Source organism: Anomaloglossus baeobatrachus, chromosome 12, assembly GCF_048569485.1.
Source record: "Anomaloglossus baeobatrachus isolate aAnoBae1 chromosome 12, aAnoBae1.hap1, whole genome shotgun sequence".
NCBI classification, from domain to species: domain Eukaryota; kingdom Metazoa; phylum Chordata; class Amphibia; order Anura; family Aromobatidae; genus Anomaloglossus; species Anomaloglossus baeobatrachus.
The window spans coordinates 2,946,272-2,964,890 of NC_134364.1; the positions used below are offsets into that span (position 1 = coordinate 2,946,272).

At 51.1% G+C, this 18,619-nt stretch overlaps 1 protein-coding gene across 6 annotated transcripts in view; it reads left to right on the plus strand.

Annotated features, from left to right (window-relative positions):
- TMEM63C (transmembrane protein 63C) overlaps nucleotides 1–14,563 on the plus strand; it is an 81,529-nt gene extending 66,966 nt beyond the window's left edge. For all 6 annotated transcript variants that reach the window (XM_075330852.1, XM_075330849.1, XM_075330850.1 and 3 more), the window contains 11 exons: nucleotides 9,924–10,046; nucleotides 10,116–10,269; nucleotides 10,347–10,453; nucleotides 11,986–12,072; nucleotides 12,145–12,210; nucleotides 12,318–12,480; nucleotides 12,687–12,792; nucleotides 12,860–13,027; nucleotides 13,098–13,213; nucleotides 13,844–13,915; nucleotides 13,993–14,563. In XM_075330852.1, coding sequence (XP_075186967.1) covers nucleotides 9,924–10,046; nucleotides 10,116–10,269; nucleotides 10,347–10,453; nucleotides 11,986–12,072; nucleotides 12,145–12,210; nucleotides 12,318–12,480; nucleotides 12,687–12,792; nucleotides 12,860–13,027; nucleotides 13,098–13,213; nucleotides 13,844–13,915; nucleotides 13,993–14,169 — 1,339 coding nt within the window. In that variant the 3' untranslated portion in view covers nucleotides 14,170–14,563. The remainder of the gene's footprint in view (nucleotides 1–9,923; nucleotides 10,047–10,115; nucleotides 10,270–10,346; nucleotides 10,454–11,985; nucleotides 12,073–12,144; nucleotides 12,211–12,317; nucleotides 12,481–12,686; nucleotides 12,793–12,859; nucleotides 13,028–13,097; nucleotides 13,214–13,843; nucleotides 13,916–13,992) is intronic.
- The last annotated feature ends 4,056 nt before the right edge of the window (nucleotides 14,564–18,619 follow it).

Genomic DNA, 18,619 nt, shown 5'->3' on the forward strand with positions numbered 1-18,619 from the left:
AGTCAAAAACTTCTCAGCAGTCCCTCGTATAAGGCTCATACATCACTGGTCACGCTATCATAGTGTAACTATATATGGGGAATATAATCCTGTTCTAGGCGCTAAACCAAAAAATATCTGATGACTTATTTATTAAGGAAAGAAGAGCGAGCAGTCGGTCCAGGACTTGGTCCACCTTCACCTTCTGGATTGGTACATGTTAATGTCCCATTCAGCCTTTCCACCTTCCCTCTGCCCTGTGGACGGTGAGGAGTGGACAGCGGCTAATCCCGATACTGACCGCTCTAGAATGACCTCTGCTATAGAATATGCACTTTACCACTTCAGAGCCCCATCTTTACACACCGCATCCATCGTGAGCGTTTCAGAAATAGCGCCACTGTCTGCTCTGCATAGGCCTCAGATCAAGCCTGGAAAGAAATGTACACCACAAAAACAATGTCTGTGGGCTTCTATACCGTAATTTCTTCAGCGCTCTATTGGGAGACCCAGACGATTGGGGTATAGCTACTGCCCTCCGGAGGCCACACAAAGCACTACACTAAAAAGTGCAAGGCCCCTCCCCTTCTGGCTATACCCCCCCGTGATATCACGGGTTCTCCAGTTTTTAGCTTTGTGTGCGAAGGAGGTCAGACATCCATGCATAGCTCCACAGATTTTAGTCAGCAGCAGCTGCTGACTATGTCGGATGGAAGAAAAGAGGGCCCATGTAGGGCCCCCAGCATGCTCCCTTCTCACCCGTGGATGGTGTTGTAAGGTTGAGGTACTTATTGCTAGTACAGAGGCCGGAGCCCACATGCTGTTTTCCTTCCCCATCCCCATGAGGGGCTCTGGGTGAAGTGGGATCTTACCGGTCTCCAGGCACAGAGACCGAGCTCCATCCACAGACCCAAAAGAACCTGCTGGATATGGAGCTGAGTATCGTCAGGGACAGGGCCCTGCTACATCAAGGTACTCTGTGTTCCCATGCACATCGCGCCCACACACACCAGCATTGCTGGGAGTGTTAGTGCGCCGGGGACAACAGCGCGGAGCGCTGGTGCTATTATTCACTGCAGCTTTGCTGAGTGAATTTATGTATTGAAAACGGCCGCGCCGGCCGCTGCTGGTTGTTTTTTACATTGTGGCGCGGCTGGGACTTGTGGTGCGCCGGGGGACTTCGGCGTCGGCCGTGCACATAGGACGGCCGCGCTTATTACTAGAGTCCCCGGCTTTGCGGCCTAGTTTTCGTTTCGTTCCCGCCCCAGCCCTGCCAGTCAGAGGAGGGGCGGGACGCTGTACAGTAGCTCAGCGCAGGGAGCTGGAGTCTGCTTTGCATTCTCCAGCCCCCTCTCACTGAACACAGTGAGACGCCGGGTTCCCGCTCTTGGCTGGGGCTCGCCCACGGCCCGCCCCTCTGCACAGGACGGGGAAGAGAAGCCGGCAGCCATTATGGTTTCCACTCTGGGAGAACGGAACCAGTCACAGGTTTTTGGGCGACCTCGCACCCGCTCTTGTGCGGGCGGTAAGCAACTGACACCACTAATGCTGAAGTGGGTTTTTGGGCTGTGTGCTGATATGCTATGCACTGTACTGTACTGTCGCTATTCTGGGCAACAGCAGCAAATAAGCAATGCTGCTGAGGCACAAGCTTTCAATGCTTCTTCGTTTGCATGTGCTGCAGTGTTTACTGTCAGATTGGGCAACAGCAGCAGTAGAGCAATTTGTGCTAAGGCACAAGCTTTCAATGCTGCTTCGCTTGCATGTGCTGCACGGCTTATTGTTATGATATACATTCACTGTATGTCGCTATTCTTGGCTAATGCGCCCAGATAAACAGACAAAAGCAGCAGTAGAGCAATGGTGCTACGGCACAAGTTTTCAATGCTGCTTGACTTGCATGGGCTGCAGTGTTTACTGTCATGCTGTATGCTATACATTCACTGTATGTCGCTATCCTTGGCTAATGTTCCTGGATAAATAGACAACAGCAGCAGAAAGGCTAGGGTGCTAACGCGCAAGCTTTCAATGCTGCTTGGATTGCATGGGCTGCAGTGTTTACTGTCATGCTGTATGCTATACATTCACTGTATGTCGCTATCCTTGTCTCATGCTCCTAGATAAATAGACAACAGCAGCAGAAGAGCAAATGTGCCAAGCCACAAGTTTTCAATGCTGCGTGTACTACATGTGCTGAAGTGTTTATTTGTACTTCATGCTTGTATGACTATTCACTGTACGGTCGCTATCCTCGGCTAGGCTCTTAGATAGCTAGACAACAACAGCAGAAAAAGACAAGTTGCCAATGCACGGGCTTTCTATGCTGCTTGTACTGCATGTCATACGGTTCCAGGACCCGCAGTGCGTGCAATTGCTCAACCGGGGTCTCTGCTATATGTGGCCAAAGGAACCACCTGTGATCTCTGTCCAGAGACAGGGACGAAGTTGCAGTTTTTCCGCTGATATATTGTCTGTGACTATGACTGACATCTTACAGACTTTGCACCCCAAGCAGACCGTGGGCAATATGGTTGCAATGACCCTGGCCGCCCTGATCTGGAGCATCTCAAGGCGCCAGAGTGATTCCAGGCATCCCAGAGAGCAGGCATCCGACACGGTCGACAGTCCCAGATGGCCTAAGCGGGCTCGCTGGCATTAGCCCTCGACTACATCACTGGGCAAGGTCCCAGCGGGAGTACTCTCTGTACGATGAGGCAGACGTAGCTGTTCAGGACTCTGTTCCTGAGACCGCTCTCAATCCGGATACACCGGATGGTGACGCTATAGTGAATAATCTTATTGCGTCCATCAACGAAAGGTTGGGTATTTCTCCCTCAACTCCTCCAGTGGAGGGGTCAGCTTCACAGCAAGAGAAATCTCTATATATTGAGTACTTGTTTAGCACTCTGACTCCAGAGACGCAGTCCAGAAACGACACGCTTATCACGATAAGCGTTTCTCCGACCGTATTAATGAGACACGTGTCGCTCCCCCTGACGTGGTCAAGCGCTAGACCCAGTATCCAAATGTGGATCCCCCAATCTCCATGCTTGCAGCTAGATCTATAGTTGTAGTGGTGGATAGGACTTCACTTCAAAATGCCATTGACAGGCAGATTGGCCTCTGGTTGCAATCTGTCTATGAAGCTATCGGCAGGTCGGCTGCTCCGGCAGTCGCAGCCGTGAAGGCACTCCAAGCTATTTCAGCTAGTATTGCGCAGAGGGTCGCTGTCACAGGTACTCTCGGTCCCAGCAGCGTCTTTAACTCGCAATGTCGGCATGGCGAATCATGCTGTTATTGCTGTCCGAGACTCTACGAGCCGGACGTCAGTGGCATCCGCCAACTCCGTGTTTTTACGCAGAGGCTAGTAGTTGAGAGATTGGAACAGAGGCTGCTTCCAACGAAGTGCTTAACCAGGTTGCCTTTATCTAGTGATAGTCTGTTGGTAAGGGTTGAATGAAATCATTCAACTATCCAAGACGACTCAAAAAGCCCAGAAGGGCATAGATTCCTAGCGGGCTCAATTCACGCCCGGGGAAGGCAGCCGGAGGATCCGCTACCAAAGCGTTTTCCTCATAATTTTCAGCCCTCTCACTCTGCAACCGCGGGGGGGCAGACTCCCCCGCTTTAGCGGCATTTACCTACCGCAGGTTGAGGGCCTGTGAGTGAGAGTCAGTTTGTTTTCAAACTACCGCACCGACCGAGCCGAGGCTCTTCTGCAGGCGGAAAGAGCGGTAATCCCTGTTCCTCTTCAGGAACCAGATACGCATTTTGCCCCGACCTGGTCGTGGTGCCAAAATAGGACGGCTCCTTCCGTCCCGTTCTGGACTTTATACTGCTTAACGAGCACGTGAAAACCAGGCGGTTCCGGATGGCATCACTCCGCTCCGTCATTGCCTCTCTGTCTCAAGGAGTTTTCCTAGCTTCAATAGACATCAGGATGCTTATCTACACGTGCCGATTGCTCCGAGGAACCGGCGTTGGCTACGATTCGTTATTAAAGACGAGAATATTTCGTTTCGTAGCCATACCCTTTGGCTGGCGACAGCCCCACGGGTGTTCACCAAGTTCGTGGCAGCAGAGGGAGCAGTCCCGCGCTCTCACGGTCACTCTGTGATCCTTTACTTGGGCAATCTACTGGTCAAGGCACTCTCCTTTACAAGCATGCCAACACAACCTGAACATGGCGCTGGACCCTTCCCAGAGTTTCGGGTGGGTCTTCAACTTTTCAAGGTTGAACCCAATCGCTGGCATCTCCTGGAGAGTTTTCACACTCTCTCAGCGATAGTGAAGCTTCCGCTGGACAAACAGCGTTCACTACAGACGAGGGGACAGTCTCTCCTTCAAGGAGGCGCCTCATCCAGAGGCGAGTTTTAGCTTTTCCAGACGGTCAAAGACCATCTTCAGAGGAGTCCACTCTTCAACTCAGTGGTCTGGAGCTCTGGGCAGTGTATCTTGCACTGCAAGCCTTCCTGCAGTGGCTGGAATGCAAATAGATCCGAATTCAGTCGGACTATCCACAGCGGTGGCATACACCAACCACCAAGGCGGACTACGCAGTCGACAAGACTCCCAAGAGGTCCGGCGGATTCTGCTATGGGTAGAAGACAGAGCATACACCATATCAGCTGTTCACATCCCGGGCGTACGACACTAGGAAGCAGACTTCCTCAGTCGCCAGGGCGTGGACGCAGGGGAATGGGCTCTGCACCCGTTTGTTTGCAAGAATTCTGTAGACGCAGGATGAAGACGGACGTCGACGTCATGGCTTCTCGGCAACAACAAGGTCCCGATTTTCATGACGCGGTCTTACGATCAAAGAGCTCTGGCGACAGGCGCCTTGGCTCAGGATTGGTCACAGTTCCAGCTACCGATTGCTGCCACACCATCCTCGTCGCCCCAGACTGGCCGGGGAGGTCGTGGTACCGTGATCTGTGGCATCTCACCGTCGGTCGACCGTGAGCACGACGTCATTGCCACCATGAGACGGGCTAGCCAGCCGCGGTCTGCCAAGATCTACCACAACTCGTGGAAGATATTCTTATCTTAGTGTTCTGCTCAGGGAGGGTCTCCCTGGCCATCGGCATTGCCTACTTTGCCTTCCCTCCTGCAATCTGGTTGGGAAAGAGGTTGGTCGCTCGGCTCCCTTTAAGGGCAAGTCTCGGCACTATCCGTGTTCTTTTCAGAAGCGTCTAGCACGTCTTCCTAAGGTGCGCACGTTACTACAGGGGGTTTGTCATATTGTGCCCCCGTACAAGCGGCCGTTAGATCCATGGGATCTGAACAGGGTACTAGTTGCTCTCCAGAAGCCGCATTTCGAGCCTCTGAGGGAAGTTTCCCTTTCGCGCCTGTCACAGAAAGTGGCCTTTCTGGTTGCGATCACGTCGCTTCGGCGAGTGTCTAAGCTGGCGGCTCTGTCATTCAAGGCTCCCTTCCTAGTGTTCCACCAGGACAAGGTAGTGCTGCGCCCTATTCAGGAGTTTCTCCCTAAGGTTGTATCCGCGTTTCTTCTTAATCGGGATATACCCTTTCCTTCCTTTTGTTCTCATCCGGTTCTCCGGTATGAAAAGGATTTACAGTTGTTAGTTCTGGTGAGAGCACTCAGAATCTACATTTCCCGCACGGCGCCCATGCGCCGCTCTGATGCATTTTTTGTCCTTGTCGCTGGTACGCGCAAGGGGTTGCAGGTTTCTAAAGCCACCATGGCTCGATGGATCAAAGAACCAATTCTTGAAGACTACCGTTCTGCGGGGCTTCCGGTTCCTTCAGGGCTGAAGGTCCATTCTACCAGAGCCGTAGGTGCGTTTTGGGCATTACGACACCAGGCTACGGCTCAACAGGTGTGCCAGGCAGCTACCTGGTCGAGCCTGCACATTTTTCACCAAACATTATCAGGTGCATACCTATGCTTCGGCGGACGCCAGCCTAGGTAGAAGAGCCCTGCAGGTGGCAGTGGCTTCCCCATAGGGGAGGGCTGTCTTGCAGCTCTAACATGAGGTATTTCTTTACCCACCCAGGGACAGCTTTTGGACGTCCCAATCGTCTGGGTCTCCCAATAGAGCGCTGAAGAAGAAGGGAATTTTGTTACTTACCGTAAATTCCTTTTCTTCTAGCTCTTATTGGGAGACCCAGCACCCGCCCTGTTGTCCTTCGGGATTTTTTTGTTGTTTGCGGGTACACATGTTGTTCATGTTGAACGTTTTTTCAGTTCTCCGATGTTACTCGGAGTTAATTTGTTTAAACCAGTTATTGGCTTTCCTCCTTCTTGCTTTGGCACTAAAACTGGAGAACCCGTGATATCACGGGGGGGTATAGCCAGAAGGGGAGGGGCCTTGCACTTTTTAGTGTAGTGCTTTGTGTGGCCTCCGGAGGGCAGTAGCTATACCCCAATCGTCTGGGTCTCCCAATAAGAGCTAGAAGAAAAGGAATTTACGGTAAGTAACAAAATTCCCTTCCTTTCTCTCCTCTGTGATACTAATGTCTAGTGACAGATCTGTAGATTGTCCTCTGCTGGGAAATAAAAAAGGAAAATAGATGACTCCTGACATCAGATGTGAAATAGACAGCCAGAAATGATCTATATACTGTAAACTAAAGCAACAGTATACATTATCAGTGAATTGTGGGCACTTTGTGATTAATAATAATATATAATAATAATATATTTATTCATTTATATAGCACTGTTCATTCCACAGCGCTTTACATACAATGGCAACACTGTCCCCATTGGGGCTCACAATCTCGGTTCCCTATCAGTATGTTTTGGGTTTTTTTTGGAGTAACACTGTTCATGTATACTGTAACCTCTTTATGCCCATGAAGGGAGAAAAACTAATAAATACTGGCAGTCTGGGAGCAGAGGCATGGGATAAAAATGAATTTTCCAAATAAATCACCATAAAATGCTTTGATGACTTCCCAAAGAAAATCACTATTTTCATACACAACATATTTCCCGGCTCCAGTATTTATTAAGAAATCTAAGGTTCTTTCCAAAATTAATTTATTCATTGGGGTAGGATCAGTAAAATTTAAATATTGCTAACTACTTTTTCAAATATCCTAAGGTGAGGAAAATATATTACCATAAATTGTTAAATGTAGACCTTGTGTGCACGCTGCTTTTTTTTGCCGCTTTTTCGCTGCAGTTTTGGGTGCTGTGGTCTTAAACGGCATATATAACCTTCCCCAGCAAAGTCTACTAGAAATCCGAAAGGCTGTGCGCACATTGCTTTTCTTTTGTCTGAGGTTTTGGTTGCAGAAAAAATAAGCCGCGTGTCAATAGTTTCTGCATTTTTCCCTGCGTTTTGCTATTGACAATGTTAAAAAAATGCAGGGGCATAAACGCGGCAAAAATGCACCAAAAACACAGCACAAACGCATGCGCTTTTTGGTGCATTTTTTTCTGCCAGAGGTGCGTTTTTTGCTGGAGAAACAAAACTACAGTGTGCGCACATGCCCTAAAGGGTATTTATTTTTTTTTTCTCTTCTGCAGTTTTTTAGGTTGCAATAGAACATGTGCTTTTAGCCATGTTAGTTGGTGGGGGTTACTTTTTTTTTTTTTTTTCCTCCCTGTAAGGTAAAAACCAAAAACTTACTGTGTCTTGCTCCAGAAGTTTTAATCGCATCTTGCTCCCCCCTCAGCCAATTGCAAAAAGGTCTTTTAAAATCTTCCCTATTCAGGACACAAGTTAACAAGCTGCTCCCTTTTAGTGTTTTTTTTTTTCATTCACAACGTACGTTTCGCAGATTTATTAAATTAATCTACAAATGGCAAAATATTATTTTTATGCTCATTTCTTTCAGAGGCGTCATTTAAGGTTTTTGGATTGTTCCATCTATTCTGTCAGATCCAATGCTGCAGGATGGTAAAATCCTGATCCCTGAGTCTCACATCTGCAAATAGTCTCATATCTACTAATTAGATATCTTCATTACTGTCTAATTACTTCTTTAGTAATGTGTGCTGTCACCTCTTTCACTTCATTTTTGTAAATTCCTCGGTTTTTACCCTACAGCTATATCTGACCTGTATATTGGATTTGTCTGAATAAGGGAACAGGCGTCTGATCTTTCGTCACAGTCTCAGTGTAATGACTTATCATTTAGTGTTCAGTCTTTTAGAAGAGGCCGCACCTCATGTCTCGTTTAATGGTTGGAGTTCCTCAGCCCTGACCTATTATATTCCTCACCACAAGTCTACAGATGTGGAGAAATGGCTCCTCCAGATACCGCAGGGTTCTTTGTTAGAGGATGGTCGGAGCATGTGGGGAACCTTACATCTGATCACGCTACAAGCTGAACAGTTATCTTTCCCGCCTATATACTGTACTATATATGTATATATAATATATACTGTACTTCATATACTGTACATGTCCACGGTCCTGATCTATTATGAGTAGAAGGCACGAATGGTTCTGTCTACGTCCGTCCAGTCCATTTCACACACGTGGTTTCTGGTTCCTTCACACCTCCCCCCTCACGTAATCACATTATTTCAGGGTCCTTTGTCTTCATGCTTGTTATAATGGACGGCAGCCATTTTACTGAACACTGAGCATCCAGACACCCCCATCTAGGGGAATCTCCGCATTTACCATGCTTCTGCAGTCCATTTCTTCACATTATCTGAACACTCTTCTCTTTGTCTTTCCTATGGTTTTCTGTACCCATTTACTATAACAAGTCTCCACACTTCCCCACAAGCTTCCTCAGCGCTTGTATCAGTTTTTTTACTGCACTATTCTAAGTCCTGTTGTGTATAAATACGTGACTCTTCAGATTTTGTGTTATACCATGCCTGATGAAGAGACCTGAGTAGTCTCGAAAGCTTGCAATTATTACCATCTTTTCAGTTAGCCATTAAAAGGTATCAACCACTGAGGACTCTCTGTTCTTTTAAACAATTTTTTTATCTCTACTGGCTAACACGGTACAAAGATATATTTTACTTGTATCAGTTCTAGCACACATATTCCTATGTAGGCACCACAGCCAAGATTATATTCATAAAAATATTATATACAAGTCACCTAAGCCACTTTAAAACCCTACAAAAACCCAGTAAATGGATTACAAGATGCCCCTCTGTTGAGTTAATCATCCTCCACAGCCTAACAAGACACAGCGAATCTATGAATCATCCAATTAGGAGTACCATGATGTTCCACACTTACACACTGATCACATGCCATGCACACAGGTCACAAAGGCATAGGTAAATTCTCTCAGTTCCTGGACCAAACTAATGCAAAATAAGTCACTCAGAGTTGAGATTGACCAAACTCACAAAAAAGTAGGGCAAGAGCATACTAATAAGTTTCTTGCCTTTTATGCTGCTGCTTTTAGAATTACTTTTTCTAAAGGGTCAATTCTCACTTGAGATCTGGATCATATAGTACAGTGTGTCTGGCAACTTTCGGTACCAAATTCTGTGAGTGAAATACACTTTTTCTATGTCTCTTGAACTCCAAATTAATAAGATTTGTTTTACATGTGCTCGGGAAATCAATACAGCACACACACTTAATATGGTGTAGTCAGAGAATTCTCCTTTATTAGTACATGTGACCAGCTTATATAAGGTCACAGACAAAAAGGAAAATTTCCCTCTGAACTATGCACCAGTAGGAACAATAGGGACATGAACGGAAATGTGAAACATACCCCTCCCATCAGTGTTAGCTGAGCCCTATGGCGACATTCGCTATAAGACAAGATGGACACTATGAGAACAAAATGGATACTATTCTCACACTATGTACTGGTACAGTTTCTGAGACGTGATTGGATGATTCTGGCTAGTTTGTTGGTGTTAGTTGTTTTCCCATCATGCAATATATGCATGAGTCATGGGACATAGTAGGAGGAGCCTATAGTAAAGGGTCCGCAAACCTGGTGCCAATGTGCTGAGAATGATCGGAATCTCTTCTCATCAGAATCATCCAGGACTACAGCCGGCCACGGTGTCACAGAGTGCCCCAGCAGTCCTCCGTCACCCCAATACTCCATTCTCACAATTGGGGAGTGCGCTATGCACCTGCACCCAATGACATTATCTGGTAAGTTACTGTCTGCTGTCACATGTCTGTACCCTGCCCAGTGGCTTCTCATACTCCTGCTGCTGACAGGGAGAATCTGGCGGTGTCTGGACCCAAATGGTGGTTGAGACTTCTGGCCCTAAACCTGGCTCTGTTCATCCTGCTCTTCTTCCTGACCACACCGGCTGTGGTGGTCAGCACCATGGACAGATTCAATGTCACCTACCCGGTGGAAAACCTACAGGTGAGTGGCTCCAGGTCTGTGCCCCCCTGCCCATTCTTAGAGCAGAGTGACCTCCCCACCATCTGCTGTCTCTCCAGAACCCAGTTATTACCCAGTTTCTGCCAACCCTACTGCTGTGGGTGTTCTCCGTGTGTCTACCCTTTCTGGTGTATTACTCTGCCTTCCTGGAATGTCATTGGACCAGGTAAGAGCTCATTCCCCCTGTATGGGTGATTACTGCCCCCTCCTGTGTATGTCCCTCCTGTATGGGTGATTACCGCCCCCTCCTGTGTATGTCCCCCCTGTATGGGGTGACTACCACCCCCTCCTGTGTACGTCCCTCCTATATGGGGTGATTACCGCCCCCTCCTGTGTATGTCCCTCCTGTATGGGGTGATTACCGCCCCCTCCTGTGCACGTCCCTCGTGTATGGAGGGATTACCGCCCCCTCCTGTGTATGTCCCTCCTGTATGGAGGGATTACCGCCCCCTCCTGTGTACGTCCCTCCTGTATGGGGGATTACCGCCCCCTCCTGTGTACGTCCCTCATGTATGGGTGATTACCGCCCCCGCCTGTGTATGTCCCTCCTGTATGGGGTGACTACCGCCCCCTCCTGTGTACGTCCCTCCTGTATGGGGGGATTACCGCCTCCTCCTGTGTATGTCCCTCCTGTATGGGGTGACTACCGCCCCCTCCTGTGTACGTCCCTCCTGTATGGGGGGATTACCGCCTTTTCCTGTGTATGTCCCTCCTGTATGGGGTGACTACCGCCCCCTCCTGTGTACGTCCCTCCTGTATGGGGAGATTACCGCCCCCTCCTGTGTATGTCCCTCCTGTATGGGGGGATTACTGCCCCTTCCTGTGTACGTCCCTCCTGTATGGAGGGATTACCGCCCATTAATGTGTACGTCCCTCCTGTATGGAGGGATTACCGCCTCCTCTTGTGTATGTCCATCCTGAAGGGGCGGATTGCCGCCCCCTCCTGTGTATGTCTCTCCTGTATGGGGAATTACCGCCCCTTCCTGTGTACGTCCCTCCTGTATGGGGGGATTACCGCCCCTTCCTGTGTACGTCCCTCCTGTATGGGGGGATTACCGCCCCCTCTTGTGTATGTCCCTCCTGTATGGGGGGGATTATTGCCCCTCCGGTGTACGTCCCTCCTGCATGCCCTCGTGGTCTTGCCCCCGCCATCCTGCCCTTGCGCTCTCGCCCCGTGCTCTTGTCCCTCTCATCCTGACCTTGCACTTATGCTCCCGCCATCCTGCCCTTGTGCTATCTCGCCTCCATCACACTGCCCCTTGTGCTCTCGCCTCCGCCATTCTGCTCTCGCCCCCACTCTCTTGCCTCTGCCATCCTGCCCTCGCGCTCTCGACCCCGCCATCCTGCCCTTGCACTCTCGCCCCTGCGCTCTTACCTCTGTCATCCTGACCTTGCGCTCTTGCTCCCGCCATCCTGCCCTTGCACTCTCGCCCCTGCTCTCTTACCTCTGTCATCCTGACCTTGCGCTCTTGCTCCCGCCATCCTGCCCTTGCACTCTCTTGCCTCCGTCACCCTGCCCCTAACGCTCTTGCCTCCGTCACCCTGCCCCTAAAGCTCTTGCCTCCACCACCCTGCCCTCGCACTCTTGCCTCCACCACCCTGCCCTCGCATTCTCGCTCTCGCCTCTGTCTCCCTGCCCATGCGCTCTTGCCTCTGTCATCCTCTATGACTTACTGTACACAATGTTTTGCTTTTCAGGTCTAATGAGAACCAGCTAACGATGCACAAGTGCTTCCTTTTCCTGGTCTTCATGGTGATCGTGCTGCCCTCTCTGGGGCTGACCAGGTACTGGAAGCATCTCACATGGGGCACTGGTGTAGACTTGTCTGCAGAGCTCACACTCTCCTCTCTCCATAGCCTGGATCTCTTCTTCCGATGGCTTTTTGATATTCACTTTCTGGATTCAGCAAATGTAAAGTTCCAGTGAGTAAGGAACCCGAATCAAGACGCCCCCTACCCTTATCCCATGATACCCCCTGCCCCCACACTGTCTGTATGGCGCTTGCTGATCACATGATTTCTTCACACAGGTGCGTATTTCTACCTAACAATGGCGCGTTCTTCGTTAACTACGTCATCACTGCCAGTCTGATTGGCACGGCTATGGAGTTGCTGCGTATTCCCGGCCTCACTGTTTATGCCACCCGTCTGTGCTTGGCCAAGTCCATCCCGGAGCGGCTTCATGTGAAGCGGGTAACTGTTCAGCTCTGGTGGAGGGTGGTCCAAGCTCAGGGGGAGTGAGGTGATCCATGCTCGTAGGGGGGGTGATCCCAGCTCGGAGGGGGTTGGTTCAAGCTCTGAGGGGGAGGGGTGGTCCCAGTCCGGTAACGTGGGTGGGCCCAGCTCGGTGGTGTGGGTGGGCCCAGCCCTGACTGAGGACCTCATGTTTCTCATTCCAGAGTCAGGCTTATGAGTTCCAGTTTGGCCTGGAGTACGCCTGGAGCACGTGTGTCTTCTCTGTGGTGATGACGTACAGCATCACATGCCCCATCATCGCTCCATTTGGTGAGTGCTTGGGAGACCCTGTGCCCTCCTGTTTGGTGCAGACCCCTCATCACTCCTCCGCCCACAGGTCTTCTCTATCTGCTCCTGAAGCACATGACCGACCGCTACAACATCTACTATGCCTACATTCCTGCCCAACTTAGCCCCCGCCTGCACACTGCTGCGGCCCGCCAGCTGTTGGCCGCCCCCATCCTCTGCATCTTCTGGCTGCTGTTCTTCTCCGTTCTGCGGTTGGGTAAGTGTGAGACCCCCGGCTCATGTACCTATAGAGGAGTGCATATCCTGAGTATCACCTTCTCCTGTAGGCTCCATCCATCCGGTTACTCTGTTCACCTTTGCTACGCTTTTATGCTGTTTGCTCTTCTCTATTTTTGGTCTTTGTCTGAGAAAACTGCGACCAAAAAGACCATCGAGCTATCAGGTAAGACTGGGACCCCACCCCCCAACTCAGAGACCTCCCCCACCCCCCAGCTCTGAAATTCCCCAAACACACGAGGAATAAACCCTGGTGCAATGGACTCCGCCCCCAAACACAACCTGACTATCATACTCCGCCCTCTAACTCGATAACCCAACGATCTGACTCCACCCCACACAACCTGTTTATTAGACTCCGCCCCCTGGTGGCATAATGATTAGACTCTGAGACTCTGCCTTCTTGTGGCATGGCGATCAGACTCCGTCCCCTGGTGGCGAGACGATCACACTACTTTATCTAATAGAGTAGCGATGGGACTGGGGCCCCCTGGTGGCGTGGCGATGGGACTGGGGCCCCCTGGTGGCGTGGCGATGGGACTGGGGCCCCCTGGTGGCGTGGTGATGGGACTTGGGCTCCCTGGTGGCGTGGCGATGGGGCTGGGGCCCCCTGGTGGCGTGGCGATGGGACTGGGGCCCCCTGGTGGCGTGGCGATGGGACTGGGGCCCCCTGGTGGCGTGGCGATGGGACTGGGGCCCCCTGGTGGCGTGGCGATGGGACTGGGGCCCCCTGGTGGCGTGGCGATGGGACTGGGGCCCCCTGATTAACATGTGCCTTTCTAATTGTCTCCCACAGATGTCTGAGCAGGGGGAAGGGATTCTGCAGGACACGGAGAGCAGCAGTATGTCGTCCACGCTGCAGTCCACAGTGAGTGTCCGCTGCTGCTTCAGGACCCTTGAACTGCGCCCATCACCTTCTTATTGGGGTCTTCTTTCTGCCTCCAGGTTTTCGTGGCTGCTGTATTACAGGAGCAGGAGCTGTCGCCTCTGGCCTCCCCGGCACACCCCTCATATGGTGCCCTGGAGACGTGCACCCACAGCCCGTCAGAGGCCTCAGACGCAGAGCACCCACAGGACAGCCATGTACAGGGGCCGAGCTGCAGCCAGCAGGGGTCACCCTGAGCCCCTTTAAGACTCTTAAGAGGTCAGAAATTAACAAGCCCCCAAGCACCTCAGAAGATGGAGTTCCTGTGATGTGCAGGATAGAGCAGGCTGCATTGTGGGTACTGGGCCCCGCTGTGATTCCGGGCCCTGCCAGTGTATGAAGAGCCAGCAGATTGTCACATATAGGGGATTGGCTTCTTTAAGCCCCGCCCTCAGCACCTCTGTGCGGCGTCGCTCCCTCAGCACCTCTGTGCGGCGTCGCTCCCTCAGCACCTCTGTGCGGCGTCGCTCCCTCAACACCTCTGTGCGGCGTCGCTCCCTCGCTCTATTTTTCTGCTTGCATGGGAACCGCGCATCGTGCACCCAAAAAAGCTGAATCAGCCAAATAAAAGACCACGATGTATTATGATGTGCAAGTGGAGCAGATTGTGTTGTGTGGTTTAGTTGTTCGGTGTGCAGGTGGAGCAGATTGTGTTGTGAGATTCCATTGTTTGGTGTGCAGGTGGAGCAGATTGTGTTGTGTGGTTTAGTTGTTCGGTGTGCAGGTGGAGCAGATTGTGTTGTGTGGTTTAGTTGTTTGGTGTGCAGGTGGAGCAGATTGTGTTGTGAGATTCCATTGTTTGGTGTGCAGGTGGAGCAGATTGTGTTGTGTGGTTGTGTGGTTCAGTGTGAGGTGGAGCAGTCACTACTGTGGATCCCTCCTCCTGCTACGTGAGTCCAGAGTTGGATTCGTAGTCACTGCTTTTATGGAGCCTTCCTCCCACCGCGTTCTCTAATAGCTACCCACCAGGGTGAATCTGTCCCCCTCTATCAGGAGGGCCACATACAGCAATGTGAGGAGAGACCAGAGATCAGCCGCCAATAACCACTCACCAGGGTGGAGCTGTCCCCCGGCTATCGGGAGGGACAGTCACGGGTGACAGACAGTCCTGTGGTCCCCGGCAATAGAAGGTCACAGCATTTGGCTAGACATGTTGCTCCCTGACCTTCTATCATTCCTGCTGAATGTATTGGAGCATACGACTACTCATATAGTGACATCCTATTCTTTACAATATCCTCTTCATGCGAGGGAAGAACAGCGCTGGAAAAATCATCAGCGTCACCATCAACGTCATCATCAGCGTCAGCATAAGCATAAAAGTTATCATTAGCATCAGTGTCAGCATCGTCATCAACGTCAGCAGAATCGATATTGGTATCGGCATCAGCGTCATCATTAACGTCCGCATCATCAGTGTTCTCGGTATCTGCGTCAGCGTCATTATTGGTGTTAACATCGTCAGTGTCCTCTGTATTGGCGTCAGCGTCATCAGCTTTAGCATCGTCAGTGTCCTCGGTATCTGCGTCAACGTCATTATCGGTGTCAGCATCGTCAGTGTCCTCGGTATCGGTGTCAGCATCAGTGTCTTTGGTATCGCCGTCAGCATCAGTGTCCTCGGTATCGCCGTCAGCATCAGTGTCCTCGGTATCGCCGTCAGCATCAGTGTCCTCGGTATCGCCGTCAGCATCAGTGTCCTCGGTATTGGCGTAAGCGTCAATATCGGTGTCAGCATTGTCCGAGTCCTCGGTATCGGCGTCCGCATCAGTGTCCTCGGTATTGGTGTCAGTGTCATCATCGGCATCAGCATAGTCAGTGTCCTCGGTTTCGGCATCAGCATAGTCAGTGTCCTCGGTTTCGTCATCGTCACTGTCCTCGGTATCGGCGTCGGCATCAGTGTCCTCGGTATTGGCGTCAGCGTCATTATCGGTGTTCGCATCGTCAGTGTCCTCGGTATCGGCGTCAGCGTCATTATCGGTGTCAGCATCATCCGTGTCCTCGGTATCGGCGTCAGCGTCATCATCGGTGTCAGCATAGTCAGTGTCCTCGGTATCGGCGTCATTATCGGTGTCAGAATTGTCCGTGTCCTCTGTATCGACGTCAGCATCAGTGTCCTCGGTATTGGCGTCAGTGTAATCATCAGCATCAGCATAGTCAGTGTCCTCTGTTTCGGTGTCAGTGTCCTCAGTATCAGCATCAGTGTCCTCGGTATCTGCGTCGTCAGTGTCCTCGGTATCGGCGTCATTGGTGTCAGCATTGTCCGTGTCCTCGGTATCGGCGTCAGCATCAGTGTCCTCTGTATTGGTGTCAGCGTCATTATCGGTGTCAGCATCGTCGGTGTCCTCGGTATCGGCGTTGTCAGTGTCCTTGGTATTGGCGTCAGCGTCCTTATCGGTGTCAGCATTGTCCGTGTCCTCGGTATTGGTGTCAGCATAATTATCAGCATAGTCAGTGTCCTCGGTATCGGCGTCAGCATCATCAGTGTCCTCGGTGTCAGCATCATCAGTGTCCTCGGTGTCAGCAGCATCGGTGTCCTCGGTATCGGCGTCAGCGTCATCATCAGTGTCGGCATCATCAGTGTCCTCGGTATCGGCGTCATTATCGGTGTCAGCATTGTCCGTGTCCTCAGTATCTGCGTCAGCGTAATCATCGGCATCAGCATAGTCAGTGTCCTCGGTATTGGCGTCAGCGTCATTATCAGTGTCAGCATCGTCAGTGTCCTCGGTATCGGCGTCAGTGTCCTCTGTATCGGCGTCAGCATCAGTGTCCTCGGTATTGGCGTCAGCGTCTATTTCGGAGTCAGCATCGTCAGTGTCCTTGGTATCAGCGTCAGCATCATCGGTGTCCTCGGTATCGGTGTCAGCGTCATCATCGGTGTCTGCATCATCAGTGTCCTCTGTATCGGCGTCATTATCGGCGTCAGCATTGTCCGTGTCCTCAGTATCGGCGTCAGCATCAGTGTCCTCGGTATCGGCGTCAGCGTAATCATCGGTATCAGAATTGTCAGTGTCCTCAGTATCGTCGTCGGCATCAGTGTCCTCGGTATCGGCGTCAGCGTCATTATTGGTGTCAGCATCGTCAGTGTCCTCGGTAACGGCGTCAGCATCTTCGGTATCGGCGTCAGCATCGTCTGTGTCCTCGGTATTGGCGTCAGCGTCAATTTCGGTGTCAGCATCGTCAGTGTCCTCGGTATCGGCGTCATCAGCGGTGTCAGCATTATCAGTGTCCTTGGTATCGGCGTCAGCGTCATCATCATAGTCAGTGTCCTCGGTATCGGCGTCACCGTCATCATCATAGTCAGTGTCCTCGGTATCGGCGTCACCGTCATCATCATAGTCAGTGTCCTCGGTATCGGCGTCACCGTCATCATCATAGTCAGTGTCCTCGGTATCGGCGTCACCGTCATCATCATAGTCAGTGTCCTCGGTATCGGCGTCAGCGTCATCATCATAGTCAGTGTCCTCGGTATCGGCATCAGCATAGTCAGTGTCCTCGGTATCTGCATCAGTGTCTTCGGTATCGGCGTCATCGTCAGTGTCCTTGGTATCTGCGTCGGCGTCATCATCGGCATCAGCATAGTCAGTGTCCTCGGTATCGGCGTCAGTGTCCTTGGTATCGGCGTCAGCATCGTCAGTGTCCTCGGTATCGGCGTCAGTGTCCTTGGTATCGGCGTCAGCATCGTCAGTGTCCTCGGTATCGGCGTCAGTGTCCTTGGTATCGGCGTCAGCATCGTCAGTGTCCTCGGTATCGGCATCAGCATAGTCAGTGTCCTCGGTATCGGCGTCGGTGTCCTCGGTATCGGCGTCAGCGTCAATGTCAGCCCTGCCCTGTACAGCAGTATTCCTGGCTTCCTCTGGCAGTTCACAGCCGCATTCACAGGACGATCATCGTGATAGTGATCGGTCATCGGCTGACCCCTGGCTGTCATGACAAACCCTCTGCGCCTCATGTCACGGGGCCTCCATGACAGCGGGATTTAACTAGTTAACAGCCGCAGGTGGATCTCCGATCAGCTAATGTGCAGGGACAGATGCGGCTCAGTGTGTGACACCGCATCAAAGGCAGGGATCCGACATAGGAGGCAGCAGGGTATCCCGTCTGTGAGGGGCTATTGTCTCTCAGTTGTAAGACGCAGTCCACATTCAAGGTGTTTTGAGCAGTTTCTGGGGGTAAAAGTGGATGATTAATACGTTTTCGATACAGAGCTTCAATAGGAGATAAAGGGCCTCATGGTGCGGTCCTCATACACATGAACACTAAAGGCAGAGCATCCGGCCGTTTCTTGCCTCGAATCATTTGTCCAATATCTCCTGCATTGTTTCATTATACATTTTATATCTTCCCACGAGCCTTTGGGCAGCAGAGAGCGTGGAGCTGTGTAGTATACAGTCGTGTGTATCCTTATATATCGCGCTCTAGGCGGTGTTTGTGGGTGTAGTATACAGTCGTGTGTATCCTTATATATCGCGCTCTAGGTGGTGTTTGTGGTTGTAGTATACAGTCGTGTGTATCCTGATATATTGCGCTCTAGGCGGTGTTTGTGGGTATAGTATACAGTCGTGTGTATCCTGATATATGGCGCTCTAGGCGGTGTTTGTGGGTGTAGTATACAGTCGTGTGTATCCTGATATATCGCGCTCTAGGCGG